The following is a 25,965-nucleotide window of genomic DNA, read 5'->3' as shown; positions in this document are numbered from 1 at the left end:
ACTTACTCCCTCTAAAGTGTAAAGGGTCTCTGTATCCTACCTGTGGTGTATCTGATTAATTGAAGCAGGAGTGCTTGATCGGGTAGTGTAGAGGCATTTTTATTCTCTATTTTACCCATGACGTATATCTGATTAGGGAGTGCTTGATCCTAACACTACATGTCCTAAGTGGGAAAGTGTTTCATTCCACAGCACTAAAATTCCTCATCTGCATGAGCACAACATTGCAAAATAAAGAAATATATTGTGTTCATGTAAATATGTTAATGTGTTCATATGCTGATATTGCAAATTACAATTTCACCCCAAACGCAATATTATCCCTGAGTTCAGGACAGTTATAAACCACTGAAACATCACTCCTAAGTTTAAATAATGGCACCTCAACCATTTTCCCTAACACTTATCCATTATTTTCAAGATTACTTGCTTGAGAATTTAATGTAATTATGGAATGCAATCCCCAAAACGTTGATAAAAATCCTGGAATCCCATGTAATGAAAACAATATTTGATTCATAAAGCAGAAGCACTAATTATGTTTAATTGAATCAGCTGTTATGATTACGTTAAATATATACTGTGTTAATAACAGAGACAGACAGAAACGAGACTCTGGAGTATAAGATTCCTGGTGCCAAAAAACGATGTCACTAAAGTGTGCAAAGTAGAATGAAAAAGATTGAGGAAAGAGCGAGAAAGTGAGAGCGAGAGTGTGAGAGGCAGAAAGTGAACGAGTTGCAAGCAGAGGAAATCTCCTCCTCTGTGTGACCGTTTGCTGAGTGCGGCTCCCAGTTGACGCATTGGGCTGGAGCCTGAGACTGGGTTTCCAAGTCAGCAAGATAATTGGATGCACAGAAAGGCACGTGTCCCGTAATCTGCGATATCAGCTCTTGACAGCTCCGGCTTTTTTCCATCTTTCTCTTTACAAACTGTTGAGGACAAACACCGAGAGACAAGCGAGGAAAGAGGATGGGAAGCTACACCCCGAAGTTTTGCGCCGCTTTACTCATCACTTACTCTTTCGTCCTGGGATCAAGTGGTAAGGACCTGCTGATCTTTATAAACTTCAACAAACTCCTGAGAATTTGAGGCATTTTTCTGCTTTAGATTTCATTGAGTTTTTTTTCCCCAGAGATAATCCTTTTACTCCCAGATTGTTCTCTGTAACAGAAAATTTTACTATAATAATCTCGACTAAAATCCACCCATCCCCCCTTTTAATTCCTTGCAGTATTATTCACCCTGTGAGATGAGATCATTTCTTAACTGGTAGAATAACAAGAAGCTGTTTGAAAAACGTAGCCCTGGTGAGATTCACCTCTGCCAGTTTCCTATTTTGCTTTACAATTTGTTTTTTTGCAGGGACTTGTGCTCAGTTTCCAGTGAGATGTAAACAAGCAGTTCTCTGCATTGAAATGATCTACCGTTGCTAATTCGGATTTACAGTCTATAAAAAGTTAGGATAAACCACATGTCAACTAGGGAGGACGATCCTATTTCAACCCAGCTGAAGGGAAAGTAGATTTTTCTAGCCTGCTTAGGGAGGGCTCAAAGATGAATCAGGAATTTCTGACTAACTAGGACATACGGAATGATTCACTTCCTTGGAAATTATTTCCAGGACTACTGACTTTATGTTACTGAAAGAGCCAGGTTCTATTTTTACTTCATAGGATTCAGGAATTTTTTCCGGTGTTTTGAGAATCACATTCCACAATCCTTCTGTTTTGAAAATGAGAAACCAGTGACCTTGCCCACAATATACAAAGGGACTGCTATTCCCTAAATTCGTTTACAGTACTGAGTAAGCCACATTCTGTTTTATGATACGTGAATCTGAGACCTTTACTTGATGTTGTGGGGGGTCACATTCTGCAATTTCCATTCTTCTTTTGTGCAAATTGTAAACAGGTGGTCTTGACTTTTGTTTCTGTAGCTACACCGATGTGAGCTCCTTGTGTTTGACATGAATGGGCAGTATTAAGGTGTGCCTGCACTATTGGATGCTGGATGACTGAAGGATAGAATTTATACAACCTCTACAAAACCGTACCTCTATTCAATTTCATCATCCCAGGCACTCTGGCAAAGAAATAAGTAAATATTTCCACAACTAACATTCAGCCTGAGTGTTATTAAAAAGGATTATTGCCCTCAGCATCTGTGGGGTTGAAATCAGCCACGGTTCCTTCTGATCACTATCCAGTAACAACTGGAAAGTGCCTGTGTGCAAATGTCAACAAGAGCAACATGCACTTATGTAGCATCTTTAATGGAGAAAAACGTCCAAACATTGCACAAGGGGTGGGGGTCAGACACCGAGCAGGAGTTGGCAGAACAGTTTGGGAAGGTGACCAATGGGTTTTTTCTTGTTGCTTTAGCTATTAGATAAAAGCCTCTAGAGGTAGACTCTGTAGAGACTATTGAAGGTGGACGAGGCAGAGGGATTTAGGAACTGAATTCTAGAGTGTGGGGATGTGATCGCTAAAGCTACTTATGGTGGAGCAGAGGTGGGAGAAGGGAGCACAGAATTGGGTGGAGATGACATTGGATTGGTGATACTCGCCCTGTGATTGAATAGCTTGTTGATACTTACCATCTGGGCTCCCAAATGAAAAATGGCCATTTGGTATGGTAGTGGAGAGCAGATGGTGCCCATTGCACTGCACCTCAGCAAGAGTCAGTGGATTGGGACAGATGTATTTTCATTCAAAGTATGAATAATGGCAGTAATGTAAATTTGTTGAAATCTGTATCTTGAAGTTATTATCTGATAGCCAAAACAACAAAGAAGGAACTTGAAGATAATAAGCAGGTGACTAGTTCATGGCCCTGACCTGAGACCAGTTTTAATGAAGTTGAAGAGGTAGTTTTACTAGTTATTTTGGTGCTGTAGTGAAGTACCCGGCTTCATTTGGCACTTTGCCACAATAGCAAGGAAGTGGAAGCTCAATGTGTGAAGGATCACAAGTGTGGACCTCCATTCTGCCACTGTGGTGACATGTGATGACGGTCCCAATGCGATGTGCCAAAGGGCCAACCAATTACACAAAAAGGATTTTTTAACATGTAACTTAGATCACAAAATACATATTTGCTTTATGCTAACAGAGGCAGCTATGAACAGAACAGAATAAAATTCAACTTGGGCACCAGACTGAGTGATTTTGTTAAATATTTTTGCTGCATATATTTTCTTTGTAAAGTTTCAGCTTGTTTCATTTGCTGATGCAGCCCAGATTGAGCTAGTAGGGAGATAGACCATGACAGATATGAGTTGTACTGACACACGCATGACCTGTAAGCATTTAGATGAAAAATCCCCACCCAGATGTAGCTCGAGAAGCAGTTTATTTTGTCAGAATCTTCCAAAAACCAAAAACAATTGAAACAAAATCAGGTTTCATCTTAACATGAAATGAAAGCAGGAACAAAATTTGAGGAGTTTTCAAAGGACAGAATCCTTGTTTGAAGTTTTTTGTAGTTCTAAAACTGCAGAAACTTTTCTGGTGGGAGTATCTTGTAATCTGTAGGACACAAGCAGACAGAATTCAATATTGTTCATTATCTGTGTTTCTCTCACTCTGATTGTAATCTTGGACATGATCCATAAATCTTTCAGTGATTCATTTAATATCTCTGTATGTAGCACAAGGTTAGAAAATGTACAGTAGATATGACAGAAAGATCTAAACAATTTTATGTGAGAGAAGCTGTCTGGCTACAATGCTGCTGCCTGGGTGTGTGTTTATCATCTCTCTCACAGAACTACCTCCCCCTCCCCCCCCAATAACGTCAGGGAACAAAAACAAAGACAAGAGAATCTACTGCCTCAGTGACACTTACTGTCCCAAGATGGTGCTGGTACCTACCTTCGAAATGTGGATTTGGGAAAATCAGGCCAGTTACCCTGGCAACCCTGCTCCCCTCACCTCTGCTGGTTAAAAAAGTTACAGGATGCACAGGTGGATCACTTCATAATGCAATGCACAACAACCTGATGACATGTGTGTGCCATTCCATGGTGCATTATGGGACATGCAATCCAGAAACTCATACTGCCTTTCAGTTATGCTGCATCGATTTGATAGTGGGTAATGATTCTGTTTGCTTGAGAGTGCACTATGGTAGTATATTGCTCTTAGCTGTTCAAGGACCAAAAGTGCAGGATAACTGTAGAACTGGTCCTAAAGCACAATAGAGTTTAGATTGACCCGAGATGGTGTCCTTCCCTTAAAAGAGCAATTAGTAAAAGTAACAGCTAAAGGACAAAAAGAAAAACTTGCATTTATACAACAAATGATCAGGTATCTCAGAAATGTTCAAATGTGCTTCACACACAATGAATTATTTTGAAGTGCAGGCCATTGTTGTTATGTAGACAGATGCAACAGTCATTTTGCCATTTTGCACACTGCAAGATCGCACAAACAGCAGTAAGTGAATGATCACTTAATCTGTTTTTTTTTCATGGTGTTGGTTGAGGGGTGGAATATTGGCCAAGACTCCAGAAGAACTCCCTCCTCTTCTTCAAATAGCACCATGGGATTTTCAACACCCACTGGAACAGACAGAGCCTCAGTTTAACTGGTCACCTGAGGGATGGCAGTTCTGGCAATGCAGCAAGCCCTCAGTACTGCTCTGTGGTATTTAGGCTAGATTATGAGTTCAAGTCCTGGGTTGGGGTTGGACAAATGCAGTTAATAACCTAGAAGTAAACATTTAGTGAGCCAAACTGTTTGGACTTCCACATTGTAACTTGAATATTTCAGACAGAATGCAAAAGATTATTATTATGGGCTGTATAGATTTGCTGAACGTACCAGGCATTCTTCATAGCATAAGGCTGTCAAAGACGGGTGCAGCCTCAGATGTCAAGAACTTATCTTGTCACCAGCTAGTTATAATGTAACATTACCAGCACCGGATGGCCACAGCAAAACTGACATTCTAACCAGCTTATCATTTGGCTTGGGTCCCGAATCAGTCTTATTAAAAGAAGTAAAGCGCATCAGCTTTTTGATCGGAGCCATTTACCTTGATTCCTTCACTATAGAGGAGAATGTGACTGTGTCTTTAGTGGATAAATGACGTCCATCATTTCATGGAAGAAGAATATTCTGTCTCATACTGATTTACAGTTTTTTTAAAAAGTGAAGCTATCCTCGACATGGCACTTTGGCTTGGCTGTGGGATTGTGGTACTCAGTTTAGAAAGTTTATTAATAATGATTGGCACTTCAACGATGATCCCCTTTAGTAGCGAGTCAGAAATGCTGGAAATCTAAAATAAAGTCCGAAAATGCTGGAAATGCCCAATTGTTTGGCCACAATCTGAGAAGGTGGTTGGGTTTTGGGTGACATCCTTCATCAAAAATGATGGACGTCACCCAAAAATGAAAAATTAACCTTCATGCGTAGTGGTGCCCCATGTGTGAGCCAAGACAGTAATTGTCGACAGACTATTCAACTATGAGCGGCATCTCAGCCAAAGCTGGTCACTCCCTTACCTAACAATTTCCAGTAGGGGTCACTGGTTAATAGCCAGGAGCAGGAGCCATGAACCATAAAAAGATACGGTAAGAATGGTATTTCTTTACATGAACTCATCTGCTACCAAGAGAAAAAAAGTATTCAATGGTATGACCATATTTAAACAAGAGATTTCTGTAGCTGAAGACGGTTTTAACTAATGTGATGAAAATATTTTTGAAAAACATCCTTTTGCTGATGTGCAGTAGTATATAATAATCTTGTTATGTACTTAAACGAAAAGACACAAATTATAAGGATGGTGTGTCCAATATATTTTGTTCAGCCCAATCTGCTCCATAATTATATGTGCAATTTGCTAAATATGAATGATACTTTTGCAAATTGCATAGATAAAAATATATAGTGGAGGTCGTGGGGAGTAAATTGATGCAATGTGTTCCAAGCTGTATTTTTGGTTTAATTGTTCTTATACAGCAAATCTGCTAAATAAAGAATTGTCTGATTCCCCCCTCTAATTTTTCTCCCCACTCCACTTCTCCTGAAGCTATTCAATCCTTGTTGGGGTACCGTTCCACAGGTGCCATTTGGCGTATGATAACCTTCCCAAAAGCCCATTCTTCATGCCTGAGCCTGATTCTGCCTTCAGCCAGCATCCATGCACGTACTTTCCATCTGGGGTCACTTACCATCAAACAGGAACAGGCGCTCCCTGAATGGTGTTGAAATGGCTAAGGATGAAGTTGCAAAAAGAGTCTTGGTAGACTTTACGCTCAACATGTCCAACCAATGTAGAACAGCAACCAACAAAGCCAATAGAATGTTGAACTACATAGCCAAATCAATAGAATACACATCAGAAGAAGCTGTCATCAAATTGCATGGTGCTCTGGTCACTGAAGCACAAGGGAGACATTCAAACACTGCAGGCAAGACATAGAACAACCACAAGGCTGATACCTAGGGCATGATTTTAACTGGGAGCGGGGAACTCAGGGAACCCGGAAACCAAATGAGTGTGTTGCAATCTGCGATCGCAGTGCTTCCAGGTTTCCCAGGCAGCCAGTTTGACAGGCTGGCTGCCTGTTGGGAGGGAAAGGAGCCGCAAAGCGGAGGGTGGGGGGTGGGGGGGAGAGAGATCGTGGGCCCTGGAAGAAATCGGATGGGTGGGGGAATGTGGACAACATCGGGTGGGCCTTGGATAAGATCGGGGGTCCGGCATTGAGGGTGGGGGGGTTCCAGCATCGGGGGGGGGCGGGTGGGGGGATTGGTCGTAAGCGGGGTCACGTCGTGGCAGGTGAGCTTGTTGGGCCTGGAAGAAGCACGCTTCCTCCTCCTAGCCCACAAACAGTGCAATAAAGGCACTCGTCTCATGGATCTGGCCCTTCCTGCTTGCTTTCACCTGATGTGAATCGGAAGCGATGGGAAACCCCAACAGGTAAGATTAAATTTGTTTTACTTTTGTAATACACAAAAAATTAAGTACCTCAACTATCGCAATGAGGTACATTGCCCCTTTAAGTATCGGCCCACTGGTTTTAATTGGGGGTGGGACTTTCAGGTGTCCTGTTGTGCGCGCATCCAAACGCGCCTGGGTCAATCCCGGAAGTAGGCGCATTGGAGCCGGGATGCGGTCCCGCTCCAAAAATCCACAATTTTTAGTGCCCACAGCCCCCGACTTACCCGTTTTTTGGAGTTAAAATTACCCCACTAATCTTAAAGGTTTGAATTATGAGAAAAGACAAGAGAAATTTAAGCTTTTCGTACTTGAAAGGGGGTGATTGAGTTATATAAGATCATAAATTTTATGGAGAAAGTAAATCTGGAAAATCACTTTAAATTGCAAGATTAAGATAAGGGGTCACAGGTTCAAACAAGTAAAATGCAGTTAGGAGTGGTACCGGGAAGATTTTCTTCACAGAAAGAGTGATTAATACATTGAATGGGTAGAGTAATAGAGGCAAAACCCCAGGAATCATTGAGGAACTTAGTGGATGCTGTAATTGGGGGATTATAGGGTAATTCTGGATGAATCAGCGAAGATGACTGAATGACCTTTCTCCGTTGTAATTATTGTGTGATCTTGTGAATCCTGGCTAATTTTTCTTCTCCCAGGGTCAGTGGGACCAATTACACTGCCCCTACTGCCACCTAAACTGAGATCAGTTAACTCAGCATAGACCAGGGACCCTGCTGAACTGCATGGCTCAGTGTCTAGTTATTTATTTGGTGTATGGTTTATTTTTACACCTCTCTCTCTGGACATTTTATGCAAACATCTTTCTGTGTTGTAGCCCTGCAATGATGTGCCAATAACACTGGAATTGTACTGATTGTCCCTGTTCTGCTCTTGGAATGAGATGAGAAGGTGCTACTTCTGCTTGTAACTCTACTTTCATACATATTTGGAAATCCCATGTACTCTACTGCCCCCCACCTCTGCTTAACATTTTCTTCTACACATTAGTTTTAATGACATAAATGCATTTTTAAACAGCATGCCTACAAATATGTTAAAACTAATGCAGAGAAAAATATCTGTATCTGTGTATAGTGCTGTACATGGCATGTAAGTGTTGGGAGCAATCTTTAATGCAGCAATTTGGGTACTGCCAGCTTACTGAGCTCGGTTTTGTCCTTCCCTGGCACTGTGTTAATCTTTGTGCAAAGTCAGGAGTTTCCACCATGGTGCAAGGTTGCTGTTTTCCCATCTGGCTGCCGCTTGGCACTGAATACATTGGTATTTGGAGCAGATCCATCTATCAGCAAAATCTATGTCAATGTTTTTCTTCAACCTCACTGTTTCCAGTGATCTGATGTTCGGAGAACTGAACCAGCAAAAGTTATTTCGGGGCTGCCCAACACAGCTCGAGACGATGCATCAAGATAGGTAGGGTAAGCTGCCAAGGCAACTAAAATCAAGGGTTGATCCAAAGGTGGAGGTCTCTAGGGAGGCCAGTTGGCTGCCTATGAGTCTTGATTTTCCATCATCCCAAATGTTGTGTGGAAAGGCATAGGTAGCGTCCAAAAAATGATAGCCATCACTATAGTACTGCTACTACTTCCTCAGTTTCTTAAAGTTCATGTTGTTTTGATGAAACTATGACAATCCATACAGTTTACAGAAGAAAAATCTCTGGTCATCATCTAGATTGGATTTAATCATTAGGACTCTTTGCAGATCTAGTCCAGCCTGGTTTGGTGGAACCCAGCAAGCATGTGGTTGGACTGAGTCAGTGCCTTGGTATTCTTGCAAACGTGCTGTCAACGATCCAAGCCACACTTCCTAATGATGTTACCAGTGCCCTTGAAGTAGTCTGCAAAGCCTCACCTGAAGAATCAAGATGAATGTGGAAAGGAAAAAAATATTCACTGGTCATGAAGACATTCCAAAGATGTTGCCCTGATATGACAAGCTTACAATGTGCAACGATTGCTCCACAACAACTCCCAGTTTCAAGAACTCGGATGAGAGTTGTTTTGGAGTTAGGGACTGAAAAAATTCACTGCACTTTTGTGTTCAAAAATTTAGAATAAAAAGGATGCACTGTTATTGTAAAAAGTAAAACCAAAACCTTTGTTCCATGTAACACTGGATTTAATTTCAACCTTGTTCAGTGAGTTCGTCTATGACAGGCAGAATAAGATAGCAACGAATGAATGGATTGGTATCCACGGTAGTTGAGGAAGGACAGACAACAATATAGATACAGTGCATTCTGCAAATGTGAATTAGACTATTTGTGCATTGGGGGCATAAAGCACTTAGTCGAAAGCCTTTTTTATTGGACCCTGCCGTCAGACTCTTCCTGGGGTTCATCAGACAGTTTTTTGGATTCGTTTTCAATGTCCTCTGTCAATAGTTGTGGCTGGGCCCTCTTTTCCACCCGCTGCATTGTAATGTCTCTTTGTATGGTGAAGTTGCACAACATGCAACATCCTACTATGATTTTTGAAACCGTGGCAGAAGTATACAGCACACTACGACTTCCCAATCTGAACCTTTGTTTCAACACAATATATGTACATATATATGAGACAACACAGGCCTTTGAACAGTTAAAGCATTTTTATATAGAAAAATAATTGCAGCACATTGGCCCCCTGCAGAAGTACTTGCTTTAATTCGCCCTTAAGGGAACCACAGATGTGAATCATAGTTTTCTGCTCAGTAAGCTTGATTCAAATCCTACTTACACATACCCAGCGGTATGCCCAGGGGTATGAAAAGAGCCACATGCTACACGAAAATTGATTTTACTGGTGTTGTAATTTTACAGTACCTAGGAAAAAATGTAATGGACATTTCTGGTTTTGGGTTTGTCTTTCCCAATTAATTTACAAACCATTTCACAGACCCACCGCAGTCATGCAATGTTTAATTGCACTGAGTTTCACTTCTTGCATAGTGTTTAAATGTGACTGCTGTTTATTTGGTAATACCTTTTGACATTTTATGTCATTTAAAAAAAAAGAGATGCGTTAATGACTATTTTAATGCCACAGTGGAAATGTTATAACTTCAAGTGCTGTAATCTGTAATGGCTCAGTGGGTATGAATGTGAGATATATAGACAAAATGCCTCAAGTTCAATCCCCAGCCCATGCTGAGCTAGCTGATCTCAGCTGGAGCAGCATTGGGATCACTTCTCTGGGCTGAGAAGGGCAGAGGTCAGTGAGGGCTCCCGCATTTGATCACTATCCAGTGACCCCAGCTGGAAAGTGCCCATGTGTTGATGTTGAGTGAGGGCAAGTATGGGACCCAGCCCTAATGTCCAACATGGTTTAAGAACCTGCTGAAGCTCACTATGTAGGCTTACACATGGAGAATAGCTACTTGGGCAAGGTTACAGAGGATGATTGGTGCCCGTGGACACTCATCAAGTGCCTTTATCGCACTGCTTGTGGGCCAGGAGGAGCAGGAGTGTTTCCCCCAGGCCCAATAAGACTATCTGCAGTGAATCCTCCGCCCCCATGATCTCTGACCCGAATCCCCACGATCTCCACGCTCCCCCCCCCGCCCCCCCCCCCCAACGATCTCCAACTTCACGGTCTCCAACCCCCCTCGATGACCAACCCCTCTGATGACACCCGTCCAGCACCCGGTGACTCCTGATCCCCTGATGACCGACCCCCGATGACCCCTGACCCACCAATGACCGACCTCCGATGACTCCTGACGACTTCCGACCCCCCCCGATGACTCCTGACCCCCCAATGACTCTCAGCACCCCCGATGACTGACCCCGATGACTCCCAACCCCCTGATGACCGACCCCAAATGACCCCTGACCCTGACCACCCCCCCCACATCTAAGACTTACCTGCTCCCACCCGCTTCCTGGCTCTTCTCCCATCCAACTGACGGCCAGCCAAACAATCAGGCTGGCCTATTGGGCAGGAAACCGAGAGAAAAAAAAAGATGTCCTTACGACAAAATTGTATCGTAAGGACATCTGGGAAACCCTACTTCCGGGTTTCGAGTCAGCATTCTTCACCCCTCCACCGCCCTGTTCCAGGTTAAAAATTAGGCCCTGGAGTCTGATATCTGGGGGTAAATTTTAACCCGGAGCCGGGAAGAGGGCTGTTGTCGGGGGTGGGGGGGGGGAGGAATTCCTGACCGGAAACCTGGAACTACGGGTTTCTCAGACGTCCTTATGATTTTGATGTAAGGACAACTTTTTGTTTGTCGGTTTCCTGCCCGACAGGCCAGCCTGATGGACAGGCTGTCAGTCAGTCGGACGGGAGAAAAGTCAGGAAGCTGTTGCGAACAGGTAAGTCTTAAATGGGGAGCTTCGGGGTCAGAGGTCGGTCATTGGGGGGGGTCAGGGATCATCAGGGTCGGTCATTGGGGGTCGGGGGGTTGCAGATTTTGGGGTTGGAGATCGTGGGTGGGGTGTCGGAGATTGTGGTGGCCGGGGGGCCGCTGCAGGTAGGCTTGTTGGTCCTGGAGGAAGCACTCCTGCTCCTCCTGGCCCACAGGCAGTGCAATAAAGGCACATACTTGCTGAGCTGGGCCTTCTCGCCTCCTCTTACGTGACGTGAAGCAGAAGGCCCGGGAATCCCAGCCCCCAGGAGTTAAAAATAAAAAAAGCTGTAAAAATGGAGGCCCACAGCCTCCTTAAAAGCTTTCAGTGACCGACCCGCCTCCTGAGAGCGGATTGGTTGCCCGCCCCTCGACCTGCCTCCATTAAAACCAGAAGTAGGCAGGTCGAGTTTCGGTTTTTATTTTTTTTTTACAATTTTTACCGTCCCACCGTTCGTGGGGTTAAAATTTAGGCCCTGGAATCAGCGATGTGGAGTGCGACAGGCGCGCTAGACACATGGGGGGAGGGGGTGAAACTGGACTTGGGTGATAGCGAATCTGCAGCCGTTTTGCACCCCGTTCGATTTTCTCCTCATTGGCCCCAATGGAAAAGTAAATCGGGCGGGGTGTAAAATGGGCTGTGATTCGCTATTGCCCACTTTGCATAACTACCGAAGACCAATTTCACCCCTCGTAATTTTTAGGTATAGATGTAGAGTTAAGGGGCAATTATATGAATTTGCAACCCCGGCATGGAGCTTCACCCACTGGAAACATAAGTCAGCAATTCGGATACACAGTCCCCATGATTTTCATTCCATTAAAGTTACTCATAATTGTTCAGTGTAAAGAATTTGCATGACGACTGAAATCAATGCTGTGAGATGGGGGCGGGCAGCAGGTTATTCAAGTTCAAGCCATTGCTGGGCATGGACAGAATGGCCAAAAAAAATGTAAAATAAAGAGAAACGTGCAAGAACAAAATTTGTTAAAAGGAGAGAAGGAGTTGGCTGCTTTTTGCTGAGAGAGTTACGTCAAGGACTAATTATAATCGCTTAACTACATTTAATTGCCGTAATCAACAGAGAGTTAAATTAATCGGCTTGATTTGCCTTCGAGCCAGCTGGAACGGAGCATGTTCGCCATAATAAATGTGGTCATGAAAATTTTAGCCTTTGGTCACCCACTTCCGTCATTGCTATAATCATTAAACTGCTGGTGAAGTGCATTTTAAAGCTGTGATCTTTGAGCTGAGCCCAGTGAGATGGAGCAGAGATTTATTCTGGAAGAAGTCAGCTCTCTTCAGGAAGTCACTAGCCCGGCATTGAAACCACCAAGTTGTAGGAAGAGACCTTGAATTTATATAGTGTCTGATCACATGTGTTAAACGCATCACGTACAGTTAATTAGTATGAGGTGCAGGTCACCCAGTTTAGTGATGGATTGTTGAAGGCAGAATTTCAATATTTGACTCCCAGAAATATCAGCAGGTCAAGTCACTGAGCAGTTGAGCCGTGCAGCCTAGGATGGCCACATAGTTGCTCCCTGGATTGTTCTGAGTTAGCTTCTTTCAGATGGGGAGGTGGTAGGTGGTACAGTTTGCCTCAACATCCCCGGGTTAGGGAGAGGAACATCACCCAGGGCCTTCAATCCTGATCGCTATCCAGTGACACTGTTTCAAAAGTGTGTGAATGGACATCAGGTAAGCACAGGAGCAGGTTTGGCTGTGATGGCCCCTGCGGTCAAATAGCTGCCTATTATCAAAGTTGAAGAATAACTACTTGGCTGAGGGTGACCATTAGTCTTGGAACCTGTCACCCATCTCCTGGGAGGAGGGAAGAAAATTGGTGGAAATAAATAAAATCAGTTCTTCAGTCCCCACAGCACCAGGTGCTTAGAAAAATAACAAAACCGATTCACAGTCAGATAGATCACTGGTAGTAAAATGTACCTGTTTGAAATCCAAGTTCATTCACAGAACACAACACAGAGGCAAACATGCAGAGTTCAGACAGAGATGCAAATATAGGTTGTGTCGGGGATTAGTTGGGAATAGTAGTTCAAAGAGGACACTTCATAGACTCAGTCTTTACACTATGGGTAAACAGACCCACACCTGTTCTTAAATCAAATACTTTATGGTGCACAGTGGTTGCTGTGTTGATAGGGGTGTAAGTGTTAAGGGGGCGGGAGAAGTGGAAGGGGGATAGGGTGGCGGCAGCCAGGGTCGAATAGTGAGAAAATCATAAGCTTCTTTTAAGATTCGAAGCCATTTTTTTCCCTCCAATTTTCCATTTGTTTTGTCTCTTTTCTTTTCTCCTCTCCTCTCTATTCTTCAGGTGTAAGGAATCTTACAACACCAGGTTATAGTCCAACTGTTGGACTATAACCTGGTGTTGTAAGATTCCTTACATTTGTCCACCCCAGTCCATCACCGGCATCTCCACAACATATTCTTCAGGTGTCAGTTTGGAGGCATCACAGCTGATCTGAATCCTTTACCTCTCTAATTTCAAGCAGGGTGTCATTGGATAGCAATAGCAGTGGGGATCCTGACTTTATTTTTTCCCATTTCCACCCACAGATGCCCCCAGCTGGCCCACAGACTGGGGATCTAATCTGAGGCTTTTCTTGTCTGTATGGCTGTTACCCATTGCCTTGACCAGCTGTTAGTTCTTTTTATTGAGATACCTAATGAAGGGCCAAGGTTCATAGTATGGAGCAGCACCAAGGGTGAAAAGAGTAGGACAGGATAAATCAAGTTGATCTTACCCCTTTGAGAATGTTCAGTTACTTGTAGTGGAAACATGTTGAATATAAATGAGATCTCATTGGAATATAAATTGCACGTCTGTCAATAATAAACACTAAACATTCTTGATCTTAGTGGATGGCTATTCAGTTGAACTAACACATGGAAGCTCACCCAGTCCCAGGGAATGAGTGACATTTGTATCTGCATCGCAGGTAGATAAATCTTAATCAGCCCAAATTGAGCCCCATGGCTCTGAGTGGATTGACCTAAATTGGTCGCATATCACAGTCAAAACCTGTTCACGGCCTCAACACCTTATCCACTTGAGGCACGGAGATGGGCAGGGTGATGAGGGTTAATGTCATGCTAGTTAATATGTTATTTATTGATAAGCTGCCTCATGGCAGGAAGCAAATGGTTTAGTTTGTCAATCCCGATATCAAAGTCACACAATTCGACTACCTTTATGCAATTTAGTGGGGTCTTGGGGCATTATTACTGCAGCAGCTCCTATTGGGATAGAACATGCCACTCTGATCCTTGCACCCTCAACATCCAGTCTAACCTGAGACTAAAGATACAGCTCACAGATTTAATTTGTGAATGCCTTTGAAGTAACTTTTTCCATCACCGCAAAGCCCTCACTCAACCCCATGTGGTGAAAGATGTTCCACCCTGGCTACAGGTAGAGAAAGCCACCTGTTTGCAGCTCTACTTTAATATCTGCTGGCTCCATAACAATGTTGGAAAATGCTTTAAAGAGGCAGAGTCCAATCGCACCCTTCTCTTATTGTGAGTTGGGGGTTTCTGTGGTTGGGCTGGTTGGGTACAGAACTGTTGGGGTTTCTTTATTTTGTCTTGTATGGGTGACCCCTTTTCAGCAGTTGCATCTTTTTATTTTCTCTCCTTTTCAAGAGCATAATTTTGGATTCATCAGTTTGGGGCAAGCTTCTGTCTCGGACCCTGCATGGTTAGCTGGCCTCTGGGGATTCAGCCTGGCTCAGTATATCTTTACAGTTACCCAGAGCTTAAACATCAGAATTTGTAGATGACATGGGGGTCCTTGCCATATTGAATGGCAAATGACCTTCATTCCAGTAAATTCATTGTTTGAATTCAGGGTTTGCGACATGACTGTTAAAATGGATATTGGGTGTAATTTTAACCTAACTGACCCAGCAGGACATTGACGCGATCAGGTTGACAGCCCATTTTACACCCCGCCTAAGTTTACACTCTATTGAAATCTGGTAAGTTAATTTTGATGTAGCTGGTTGCTGTACAACAACAACATCTTGAATTTATATAGCGCCCTTAACATAGTAAAACGTCCCAAGGCACTTCACAGGAGCGTTATCAGACATAATTTGACACCGAGCTACATAAGGAGATTTTAGGACAGGTGAGCAAAAGCTTGATCAAAGATTTAAGGAGCCTCTTAAAGGAGGAGAGAGGTAGGGAGGCAGAGAGGTTTAAGGAGGGAGTTCCAGAGCTTGGGGCCTAGATGGCTGAAGGCACGATCGCCAGTGGTGGGGTGAAGGAAATCGGGGAGAGGCAAGAGGCCAGAATTGGAGGAACGCAGATTTCGCGGAGGGTGGTAGGGCTGGAGGGGGGTATAGAGTTAGGGAGGGGCAGGGTGTAAAATGAGTGGTCGATCCAATCTCCTCAGTTTTCTGCCGAATGTATTAGGTTAAAATTACATGGCTCTCCATGTCGTATTTGTTTGATTTCAGTATATATAATAATACAGTTTCTTGACTTTTTTTGTACTATTAAGATTGTTATTTCCATCCTCATACTTCTGCAAAATACCTTTATAAATAAAATAAAAAGGAAGCACAGCCAATCCCCTCAGATGTGATTTTGCAAATTACATCAAGAACAACATTGTGAGAGAGAAATGCATTAGTGTTACTTGCAAGGTGGTGACTTACCTGCTGTTTTAGATGATCTGAAGTGGCAGAGTAGTTGAGGAGGAAAATATTGCAATTAACTTGTGTTGTCTCTGTCATGGCCTTATTGTACTGAAGGCCTTTCTTGTACGGTTACCTACACTTCTCAGTGTAAACCCCTCTCCATAAATGATTACATTATTGTCACTAGGATTTTAGTCAAATGTAATAGTGGGTGTGATCTTTTCAGACATGGATCCACTTGAACTGTAAAACACACTCAGCAGTGCAATTGTAGGTTCTGCCTTTCCAAACTTGGGTTGTGTCTGGAGAGAGCATTTTGCACTGTATAATGTGGTATATTGAGTTAAGTGTGATTTTTCCTGCAGTGTATATGTACCAGTTAGCCAATGCCAACATTGGACAACAGAGGAGCATTACGGGGCTGTTACTGTGAGCTTTCACCGGGAAAGCAGCTGGTTGAGATTTTTCATGTACAAATTCATACCATTTATTATGAACTTAGCATATCACAGATGTCTTTTGTTAAAGGATTGCTAACTCAAATAGCTCAGATCTTAAAATCCACTTTTGTTCCATCAATTGGTTAAAGCTAACAGAAACCCGGCTTGTTAGCCTACCCTGGAATATTCGTTATGAGGATACACATGAGTTAAACTCTTTTTGAGAGCTTCCTGTTGTTGATTAAGTCTGAAGGATTTTGGAGTTAATCACATTTAAGGTTTGGTATTGGTGGAGTTATTGGTGAATTTGTATAGTTTATAAAACTCTATTTTTTGATTTTCAAAGAAAGAAATTTGAAGAACATGGATGTTGGAGTAGTACAGAAGGAGTGGCTAAGAATCTAACCAGCATTTATTACTCCTGCAAATCCTCATCTCACTAGGAACCAGAGTATGCAGTGAGAGGTTTAATGTTCGCTCCTCTTCTCCATCTTCAAGACAATGCTGTGTGGCACTGCTGAGCTTCTGGGAGCATGGAAATCATTGACATTACAACTCAGTGGAAAGCCATTCAGCCCATTGTATTTGTGCTAGGGTTAGCTCCATTTTGGAGCTATCCAATCCAATTTCCATGCTCTTCCCCCATATCCTTTAATATTTTCCTTTCTCAAGTGTTTATCTCATTCCCTTTTAAATATCGCCATTGACTCCGTTTCAATATCCACTTGTGGTAAACCATTCTACATTCTAATAGCCCTTTGCTTAAAAGAAATCTTCTGACCTCCCTGCTCCTTTATTTTGTACTGATCCCAAGATAGGTCATGGCAACTGACTTAAGATGTGTATTTTTGTATGTAAGATAGATATTCTGTGTTTTGCTTCATTTGGTTAGATGGCTTGGGTAGCAACAATAGGACAAATTCTTCAATGGTCTATGGGGAAGAAAACAGGCTCAATAAACCAAAAGGCTTTTTCCGGTTCTGTACTTTCTTAAATTCTTAGACTGTGAAGAATCTCAGTGGCATCGTGGTTCGTGTATCAGGGAAACATGTTAGCCACTGGTAGAGGGTGAAGGACTTCCTGAAACTATGGGGTGGACCATTATGGAGGAATGGTCGGGGATATCTGAGAAGGTTGAAGAAAAAATATACATTTCTTTTTAATGCCCTTATGACAGCAGTGTCCAGAAGATTAATCTTTAATTCCTGGAGACTCCAGGATAATCCTGGAAGGTTGGCAACCAACCCTTTGTACCCATATAAGAGACAACACATCCACTATCTATTTAGACAGGTTCATTTGGGGAAGGGACCTTTGGATTCCCATGTTTTCTTTTTAAAAATTCATTGAATTTATGAACTTTCGGATTTTGCCTTTTAGCCGAATCAGACCAAGCCGCATTGTATGATTTGCCCTTGAGTTCCTACATGTCCCAGGGAAAATCTATGGTTGGTTTACAATAGGTGACTGGAAGGCTTCCCAGTGCTGTGGACAGAAGGAGGTTGTGAAACTGGGATATTGGCCAGGCAGGGTTCAGAAGTACCATTGTTGCCATGTCCAAAGAGATCCAAATCTGCACAGAACCCACCAATAACGTGGGAAGGAAGAAAAAAAGTCACAAAAAGGACTGTTTCTTCAAGCATGTGCGCCTCCCTCAACAAGTGTTGCATTCTGTCCTTTTAAATAGGAGGTTGAAGGTGCACCAAGTGGGGTTTAATGGCTCATTTCTGTCCAATGGCTTCTCTGTCCTAATTCTGGCTATTGTTGCTTTGGAGGCTAGGTGCAGCTGCCAGAAGCAACAGGCTGTAACGAGCAAAAGTAAAGCTGAGTTCGACACTTCGACTGTGCTGAGATGAAAGGTTACAACTCATTTTGAGTGAGAAAAAAAAAAAATCCGTTCACATAATTTGTTAGTGCATGCACAGATTTTTAAAAGCATTAATTTTGCTGCCTGGTACTAAAATAACCAGAAAATGTGGCCAATTCTAAAAACTAGTGTTTTAAAATCATTAAACGAGCTGCAAAAGGCAGCAGTGCTTTTTTTTGTTGACACCAATTTGGTATTTAAAGCCAACCAGAACCATACTATAAGAAAAACAAAATCTGCCCGATTCAAATCAATTAAGTGTTATTATTCCAAAATTTGTTATGGTTTTAATGGCAAATGAGAGGAGAATCACCATTTTGCTCTGCCATTCAATTTGGTTCCCATTTCCAACCATAAGTGAACTGGGAGAATCTGAGCGTGCTGCTCCAGCTTATTGTTTTGTCAAAATTTAACACAGTTCACAAGATCACAAGATAGATACAGATGAGGAAGATCATTAACCACACCTTAGCTCATCCATCCAGAATGACTCAACAGTACCCCATCACAGCACCCTTCTGGCCTGTATTCTACGTTTTTCACCTCCATTACTCTACCCAGAAGTTCATTATAAGTGTCGATCGCTCTTTCTGTCTGGTTCAGCTCTATGTCAGGGTGACATGTGGTGCTTGAACTTTCATTAACTAATTTTTTAAAGAAGTCACAGGGTCACACGAGTTCAAGCAAATCAGAAATTACACTGTTGTGAATTCACTGTCTCTAAGTGCAGCTCTTGGTCGTGAGTCTCCAAGTATTAACAAGAAGCTTGACTGAAGGCAATTACGTGGAAGTCAAAGCAACTACATTGGCGAGGGTATAAATTTTCACGTGAGAAACCAAGGCTTACCAGACCTTATCACTTAGCTGTGATAATCAGTGATGTTTTCAAGGCCGCTATGCACAAGATGGCCCTGTTTTCCCTGAGATTGTAAGATCATGTTTGCCATGCCACTTTCTTGAAGCCCAAAGGTATGGAGACTTTATCCACATAAAATTATCTGGGCAATTTGTACATTGCAGGCTGCATCATCATACTGAAAGAGAGTTTGTGAGTTTTGAAAGTTCCCACCTCTCAATTTAGGAGAAAATGTCAATAGTCTGGTCCCATTATCTTAAACCCAAATCGTCCCACAAACCTCAGGTATATTTCAGAGCATAGATTTCAAACTGGCTGCACATTTTTTCACGCTTTAAAATGAGGGGGAGGATGGATATTTCTGTGATCCCGTCCGCACGCGGGTAGGCACGGAGACTGAATTCAGTGTGGGTATACTGAAAGATGCGCACTATGTCCCAAAATTCCTATGCATTTTGAGCTCAAAAATTGCATAATATAAAGGGAGGTGAATGATTTGGGGGAAAACCCAGTTCCACGGGTCCTCTGCCCCATTTTGGCAATGATCCAAATTTCTGATGGGGAACATTTGGTCCTTCTTGTCCCCAATTTTTTCCATTGTGACATCATTGAAAGTGGCGCCACTTGTGGGATGACATCCACTGTAAGAAAACCTGCCAATTCTCCCTCTCTGGAAGCCAATGTAGAGTATTCCTGCATGATGCAGACGTACGGGATGTACACAAGTTTACGTGGGGCCCAAAATGGAGATAAGAAAAGAAATTACAGTTTACTGCCTCTGTATGATACAAGATAAACTGGGATTAAATACATGTTCTGGCTGGTTTTATTTAGGAGCCTAACTTGAAGTGAACACGCAATTATAATTGTATAATTAAAATCATATATTCCTTGCAAATTCTTGCTCAAATAGGAATTTAACTTTCTGTTATGAAAGGAATTAAATAATGAAAGGCGCTGACCAAACTTATTATCGCTGGAGGCAAGTCCTTAAAATAGTGCTGGTTAAATAGAGTGTTGAAGTAAAGAACCAGAGATCACAAGTACAAATTCACAATCTTGAGATTAGAAAAAATTATTTTCCCAAAGGATAGTGAATGCGGACTATTCCAGAGAAAGGATCAATTGTAACTAGATTGACATTTGTTGAAAAGGGGAATTGAGGATTATTAATAGCACTGAGCTTTTTCAGGGGAGGTAGAGGAAGGAATTTAGGACATTTTCCATTTTGGCACGTATTGGGAAATTGCAAAACCCCAGCCTGTACTTTTCTGTCCATTATAACGAATGGATGGTAAATCTTCATTGGGTGTTGTGCAACATCTGATCAAAGCATAAAATCTCCTCATTAGCATTTCCTAAAATAGGGAATTGACAGGTGGGGGGAGGGGATCCATGAAAGAATAATCATACATCGAGTTACATTGAGTCTACGGCACAGAAACAGGCCATTTGGCTCAACTGGTCTATGCCGGCATTTATGCTCCACACAAGCCTCCTCCCTCCCTACTTCATCTAACCCTATCAGCATTTCCTTCTATTCCTTTCTCCTTCGTGTGCTTATCTAGCTTCCCCTTAAATGCATCTATGCTATTTGCCTCAACTACTCCTTGTGGTAGAACGTTCGACATTCTTATCACTCTTTGGGTAAAGAAGTTTCTCCTCAATTCCCTATTGGATTTATTATCTTATATTTATGACCTCAAGTTTTGGACTCCCCCACAACAAGTGGAAACATTTTCATCACGTCTACCCCGTCAAACCCTTTCATTATCTTAAAGACCTCTATTAGGTCACCTCTCAGCCTTCTCTTTTGTAGAGAAAAGAGCCCCAGCCTCTTCAGCCTTTCCTGATAAGTATTCTTCTCAGTTTTGGTATCATCCTTGTACCCTCTCCAATGCCTCTACATCCTTTTTACAATATGGAGACCAGAACTGTTCACAGCACTCCAAGTGTGGTCTAACCAAGGTTCCTTTTTAAATTCTATCTCTCTAGAAATGAACCCCAGTGCTTGGTTTGCTTTTTTTTAACGACCTTAATAAACTATGTCGCTACTTTTAATGATTTGTAAATGTGTACCTCCAGATCCCTTTAGACTCTTATTATCCAAGCAGTGTGTGGCCTCTTTATTCTTCCTACCAAAATGCACTACCTCATATTTATCCATATTGAAATTCATTTGTCAATTATACACCCATTCTGCAAGTTTATTAATGTCCTCTTGTATTTTGTCGTATGGACAGGATGAAGTGTGTTTGATGGGCTGAATGGTCTTTTCTTCCTCCAGACTTATTTTTTATGTTAATATTTTGGAGGTAGGATGGAAGATACAACATTAAATTATATATATATATCTCCTGTGGCATTGCTCATGTTCAGTTGTTTTATCTTTACTGTTGGTTGGACGTTGGTAGTCAGCTGCCATGTTAGCGGGAGAGAAACAATGGGACTGTAGTGACGTAGGTTCACAAACATTCATTCAGGTTTGTGTGTTGATTGTTTTTATTCTTAAAGTTGTAGGCCAACCTGAACTCAAAACTAATTCAGTTGGACAAAACTGAGCGTTGCCAAATGAAATAGCCAATTGAAGTCACTCCAAACTGGTTCAATCCTCATTGACAAAATGAGGGGAAATTCTTGCAAGCTGTTTAGGAACATGATGGTCTGTACTAACCGCACAGGAGATGCATGATCTTGTAAGACATTGACACAAGAGCCAAAGTATTATGTTAATTGTGACTTTGACGGTGTTTACTGTCTGCAGTACTTGTCACTTCTTGTTCTGAATTTTATGCAAAGCTTCACGATGCTTCTCAGTGTTAGTGTCAAAACAGTAACTGATCTGTGGCTATTTTGTGGTTCACTGAATTAGAGACATCATGATTTGTTTTGATGGTTTGAGAATGATTGCAGTCAAAATAATGTTCATGGTGTCATGATGTTGGAATAACCTGTTCAAGTGCAGTATGTTGCCGGTTAATGAGACTCCAGGGGTTTTTCTTCCCTTTTATCCCCTCCCACCTTGAAGGCACTGGTGAGTGGGGTGGGGGGGGGGGGGAGGGGTGAAGGAGAGATTTCTTCTCCCACCCATAATCAGGCGGGATTGCAGTGGGGAATGACAGAAAATCCAGGCGGTGAGATCGACCACTGCCATCTCCCCAACTGGGATTTCCTTCCCATACCCCCATCACTGGCCGCTCTTTCCCCACCTGATGCATCTCTATGGTGGCAGCATAGAGCCTGGGTCCCAGGCAGATTTCCCTCCAGTTTGCCCCACTTACCCCCGCCCCCAGTGGCTACCATGTGCAAAATAGTAGGAGACCCCGGGAAGCGGCAGTAAAGGCCATGAAGGGAGAGGGCATTGCAATGGTCTGCCCTCCCTCCAGTCGGCTCCAAACACATTCTTGTTGAAGGCCTCACTCGTGGCTGAGGCTTTCAGTGGGAGCCTTCATTACAATCTTCACCTGCCACCTCGACGCCCCTTCTCGTGCTGTAGGAGAGTCCCCTGCGGCAGCACGGCCAGACTTTCCTCGGTTGTGTTCCCTTTGTCAAGCGGGGACCTGCTGTGAATATGGAATGCGCCCAAGACTTAGGAAAATGGGTTGGGTGGATAGAGAAGGACAGGGAAGTTGGGGGGGGGGGGGTTTGGGGGTAGAAAGTCCTGTGCAGCTGGAACTCCTCCCTCAGGGGTACAGTTCCATGGACGCAAGCAGCCCCATAGCACATGACCCAACTGTGAGCCAGTTAGGGACAAATTTTACTATTTAGCATTCCCACTGAAGAACTTCACGCTATGGGAGCACATATCAGAAATTTGGGTGAGGAAGTCTGCCTGCTGATTTGCGACCCCTAATTTCCATCCATTTTAATGGAGAAGAAAATCATGTGGCCTGTGAACTAGGCACAACAATATCTGTGCTCAAATTCCTGAAATGCACGGTCATCACGCAAAACTCTGCACCAGGAGTGCTAAATCATAGAATCATAGAATGTCAAATTTATCCCTTATTGTCAGCAACCTATTCATCCATGGATGGCATCGTGACTGAGCTCCATCCTGACATCAACCGAACTCCACACACCAGCACATGCCAGTAGGGGATCACCGGGTAGCGATCAGGAATGGGACTCCTGACTGATTTTCTTTTCCCTCTCTCCATCTCAGGGTCCCGGATAATTCTGACACCCACCTACTGCAGCCTGGTTGAGATCAACTAACTGAGCACAGACCAGGGAGAGAACCTGGTTCTTCCTGTTCTCTGGCTCAATATGACACAGTGCCTGCACCCACTTAGCCCATGAGAGAAGGTGCCTAGGAGTATCTGATTATTGGGAATAAATCCCAGTGTTTGGCACTTTCTTGTCATCCCATGAGCCACGTCTTTGTTTAGTTGCTGTGAATGTTTCTTAATTGACTTTTCGATGGTGGAGATATCTAGCAGGATAGCGGAGGAGGAAATACAAACATAGACTTCCAAAATCAAAAACTATAAATAAATAGACTGAGTTTCAAGATTTCTCGGCAGCTCTGTGACGTGTTTAGATAAGAGTTCACATTATTCTGTTATAGAGAGTCTGAGCCTACGCATGGAATCGCAAGAGGGTTTTATTTCTACTGTGTGACCTAGAAGTAATGGAAATGCTTGCGTGAAATGTTAAAATGGGTATTTTAAACATTACATGTGTACTTAGTGCTCTTTGTGTTTTTTTTCAGCGGGTTTACTCCATTAGAAATATTGAAAATCAACGAGCTACAATTCTGGTGGTTAGCCAGTGCCCTTCGGTGTTGACCCAGCTGGAGTTAGCGGGGTAATGGGAGAGCACCTAATTTGCATGGGGCAAGTGGGCACCTGGTGCCAATGTGGGCACATCTCTGGCACCAGTCTGCCCCATGCTGCTGGGAAAATTCTGTGCCTGGCTGCCAATTCTCACTGGGCATGTCGACTTCCAATACTGCCCCAGGCCCCAATACTGCCCCAGGTCCTGTATGAGCCAGAGAAGTGGGTACTCTTTGGGGAGTTCTGGGCATAGAGATTCTCTGCCCCCAGCTCCACCTTCCTGTTGATATTTGTCTTGTAAGGGGAAGGCGGAGGTTCTGTCCTTTACAAGACAGGCTTGAAAGTCCCAGAAATGGCAGAGACCCAGTGCAACTGGGCCCCTGCAGCTTTCTGGTGGGTTATGCCGATGTGCTGCTGGATTTACAGTGAGGATCCAAGGAAATTTGGGGCCATTTTGTTTAATAAATGAAACAAAAAAGCAAAAAGCAGATTTCCCACTTTGAGCCTTCTGTGTCACTCTATCTCCTTCAACCAGGAAGTTCGGACCTGTCTCCATGGCCACTCTTGACAATGGTGTGTGATTGATTGGCTGGTGTAAGCTGTGCTTTGGTGAAACACGAATTGCCTCGTCTCACCACCCAGAGGCAGTGTTCCCCCTCGGCAAAGTGTTAACCAAAAACCGGTCACTGCTGTAAAATCTATCGCTGATTAACATGAGTGACCATATAATTTCCGTGCCAAAAATCGAACTGGAATAAAAGCATTTGGATAGTTTCGCTCATGTAATGTATCACTTCTGCAATTTTCTCCAGGCCCTCATTCAGGCTCACGTCCTCTGCTTCTCCGACTTTGGTTTCCTGTGTGACCCGTCTCTGCTCCTCCCCCATTCCACCATCTTAGCAAGAGCCTTCAGCCACTCTGCTCCTACTCTCTAGAAGTCTTTCCCTAAACCCCTCCGCCTCACAAAATCTCTCCCCTCCCCTCGATATACCTCTTCAACCATGCCTTCATTTACTTCCACTAATATCCTTTAACTTTCTGCTTTCTGATGAATGCCTTGGGACACCTGTTATATTAAAGACAGCATATATATATAATATAATATATATATTGTATATGTAAGTATATTGTTGCTCATTTATCTTTCATGATTGTTTCACACTTTTCCCCTTTAACGTCTATCTATATATTGATAAAAACTGTAGAGCTGGTTTTCCTCCTGGCCCCTATAGTTAAACCACTTCAGTGAGATGGGACATCCCCTCGTCTCATGCCTGCGTTCCTAACCCAGGCCAATTTCCTGGAGTCAGGGTCTACGAACAGGCTCCCAGTTAGATTCCCACATCAGGGATCAGGTTTTAGAGAGGAAGGGAAATCACTGCTTCAGGCAGACGAGCATATTTTTAATTTTTAAATTAAGGGGATGAGTGAGTTCCCTTTAGGCCGTAAAAATTTAATATCCCCTCTTCCCACAGCAAAGCTGTACATCAGGAAACAATGGTGTTCCTAATATCCAGCAATGCTATGACGTAAGTGATCAGAAATACATAGTATTACCTATTCCCATCATTTACACCTCATTAGAATCATACAGCACAGAAGAAGGCTGTTCGGCCCATCATGCCTGTGTCGGCTGTTTGAAAGAGCTACACAATTAGTCCCATTCCCCTTATAATACACCCACCATATTTGGACAGACATGTTCAGGATATTAAACTCCAGCCATCCCGCTGGATTACAGATGCAAAACAATCTTAAAGAGAAATTACATCAGTCACTTGATGCTGGGTTTTTCTGAGGTACAGGCTGAAAGCATTTTCTCATCTGGAAAGCTTCCTAGCCAAACAGCAATTAAACTCTTAGTGACCTGAGTCTGTGTTTATTCAACAACAATTAGATTTTGTGGCTTTAAAGGGACACAGGTCCACCGTATCAAAATAATGCATCGTGCATTGCATAGTATAACGCTTCTGTCTTTATAAATGATAAGTGTAAATAATGTATCATCTGTATCAGTGTTTCACCCAACCTTAGCGTGGAATAAAGCATTTC

The 25,965-nt window shown here is 42.9% G+C and overlaps 1 protein-coding gene across 4 annotated transcripts in view; it reads left to right on the top strand.

Annotated features, from left to right (window-relative positions):
- Positions 1–852: 852 nt before the first annotated feature.
- Positions 853–25,965, top strand: part of mfge8b (milk fat globule EGF and factor V/VIII domain containing b) — a 57,866-nt gene continuing 32,753 nt past the window's right edge. The window contains exon 1 of one of the 4 annotated variants that reach the window (XM_067971392.1): positions 853–1,042. In XM_067971392.1, coding sequence (XP_067827493.1) covers positions 973–1,042 — 70 coding nt within the window. In that variant the 5' untranslated portion in view covers positions 853–972. The remainder of the gene's footprint in view (positions 1,043–25,965) is intronic. The other 3 variants (XM_067971394.1, XM_067971393.1, XM_067971395.1) reach the window with 3 other exon arrangements.

This window comes from Heptranchias perlo, chromosome 34 (genome assembly GCF_035084215.1).
Source record: "Heptranchias perlo isolate sHepPer1 chromosome 34, sHepPer1.hap1, whole genome shotgun sequence".
In the NCBI taxonomy this organism is placed as follows: Eukaryota; Metazoa; Chordata; class Chondrichthyes; order Hexanchiformes; family Hexanchidae; genus Heptranchias; species Heptranchias perlo.
The sequence above is the reverse complement of the archived record's forward strand: the minus strand, read 5'-3'. Positions and strand labels throughout refer to the sequence as shown.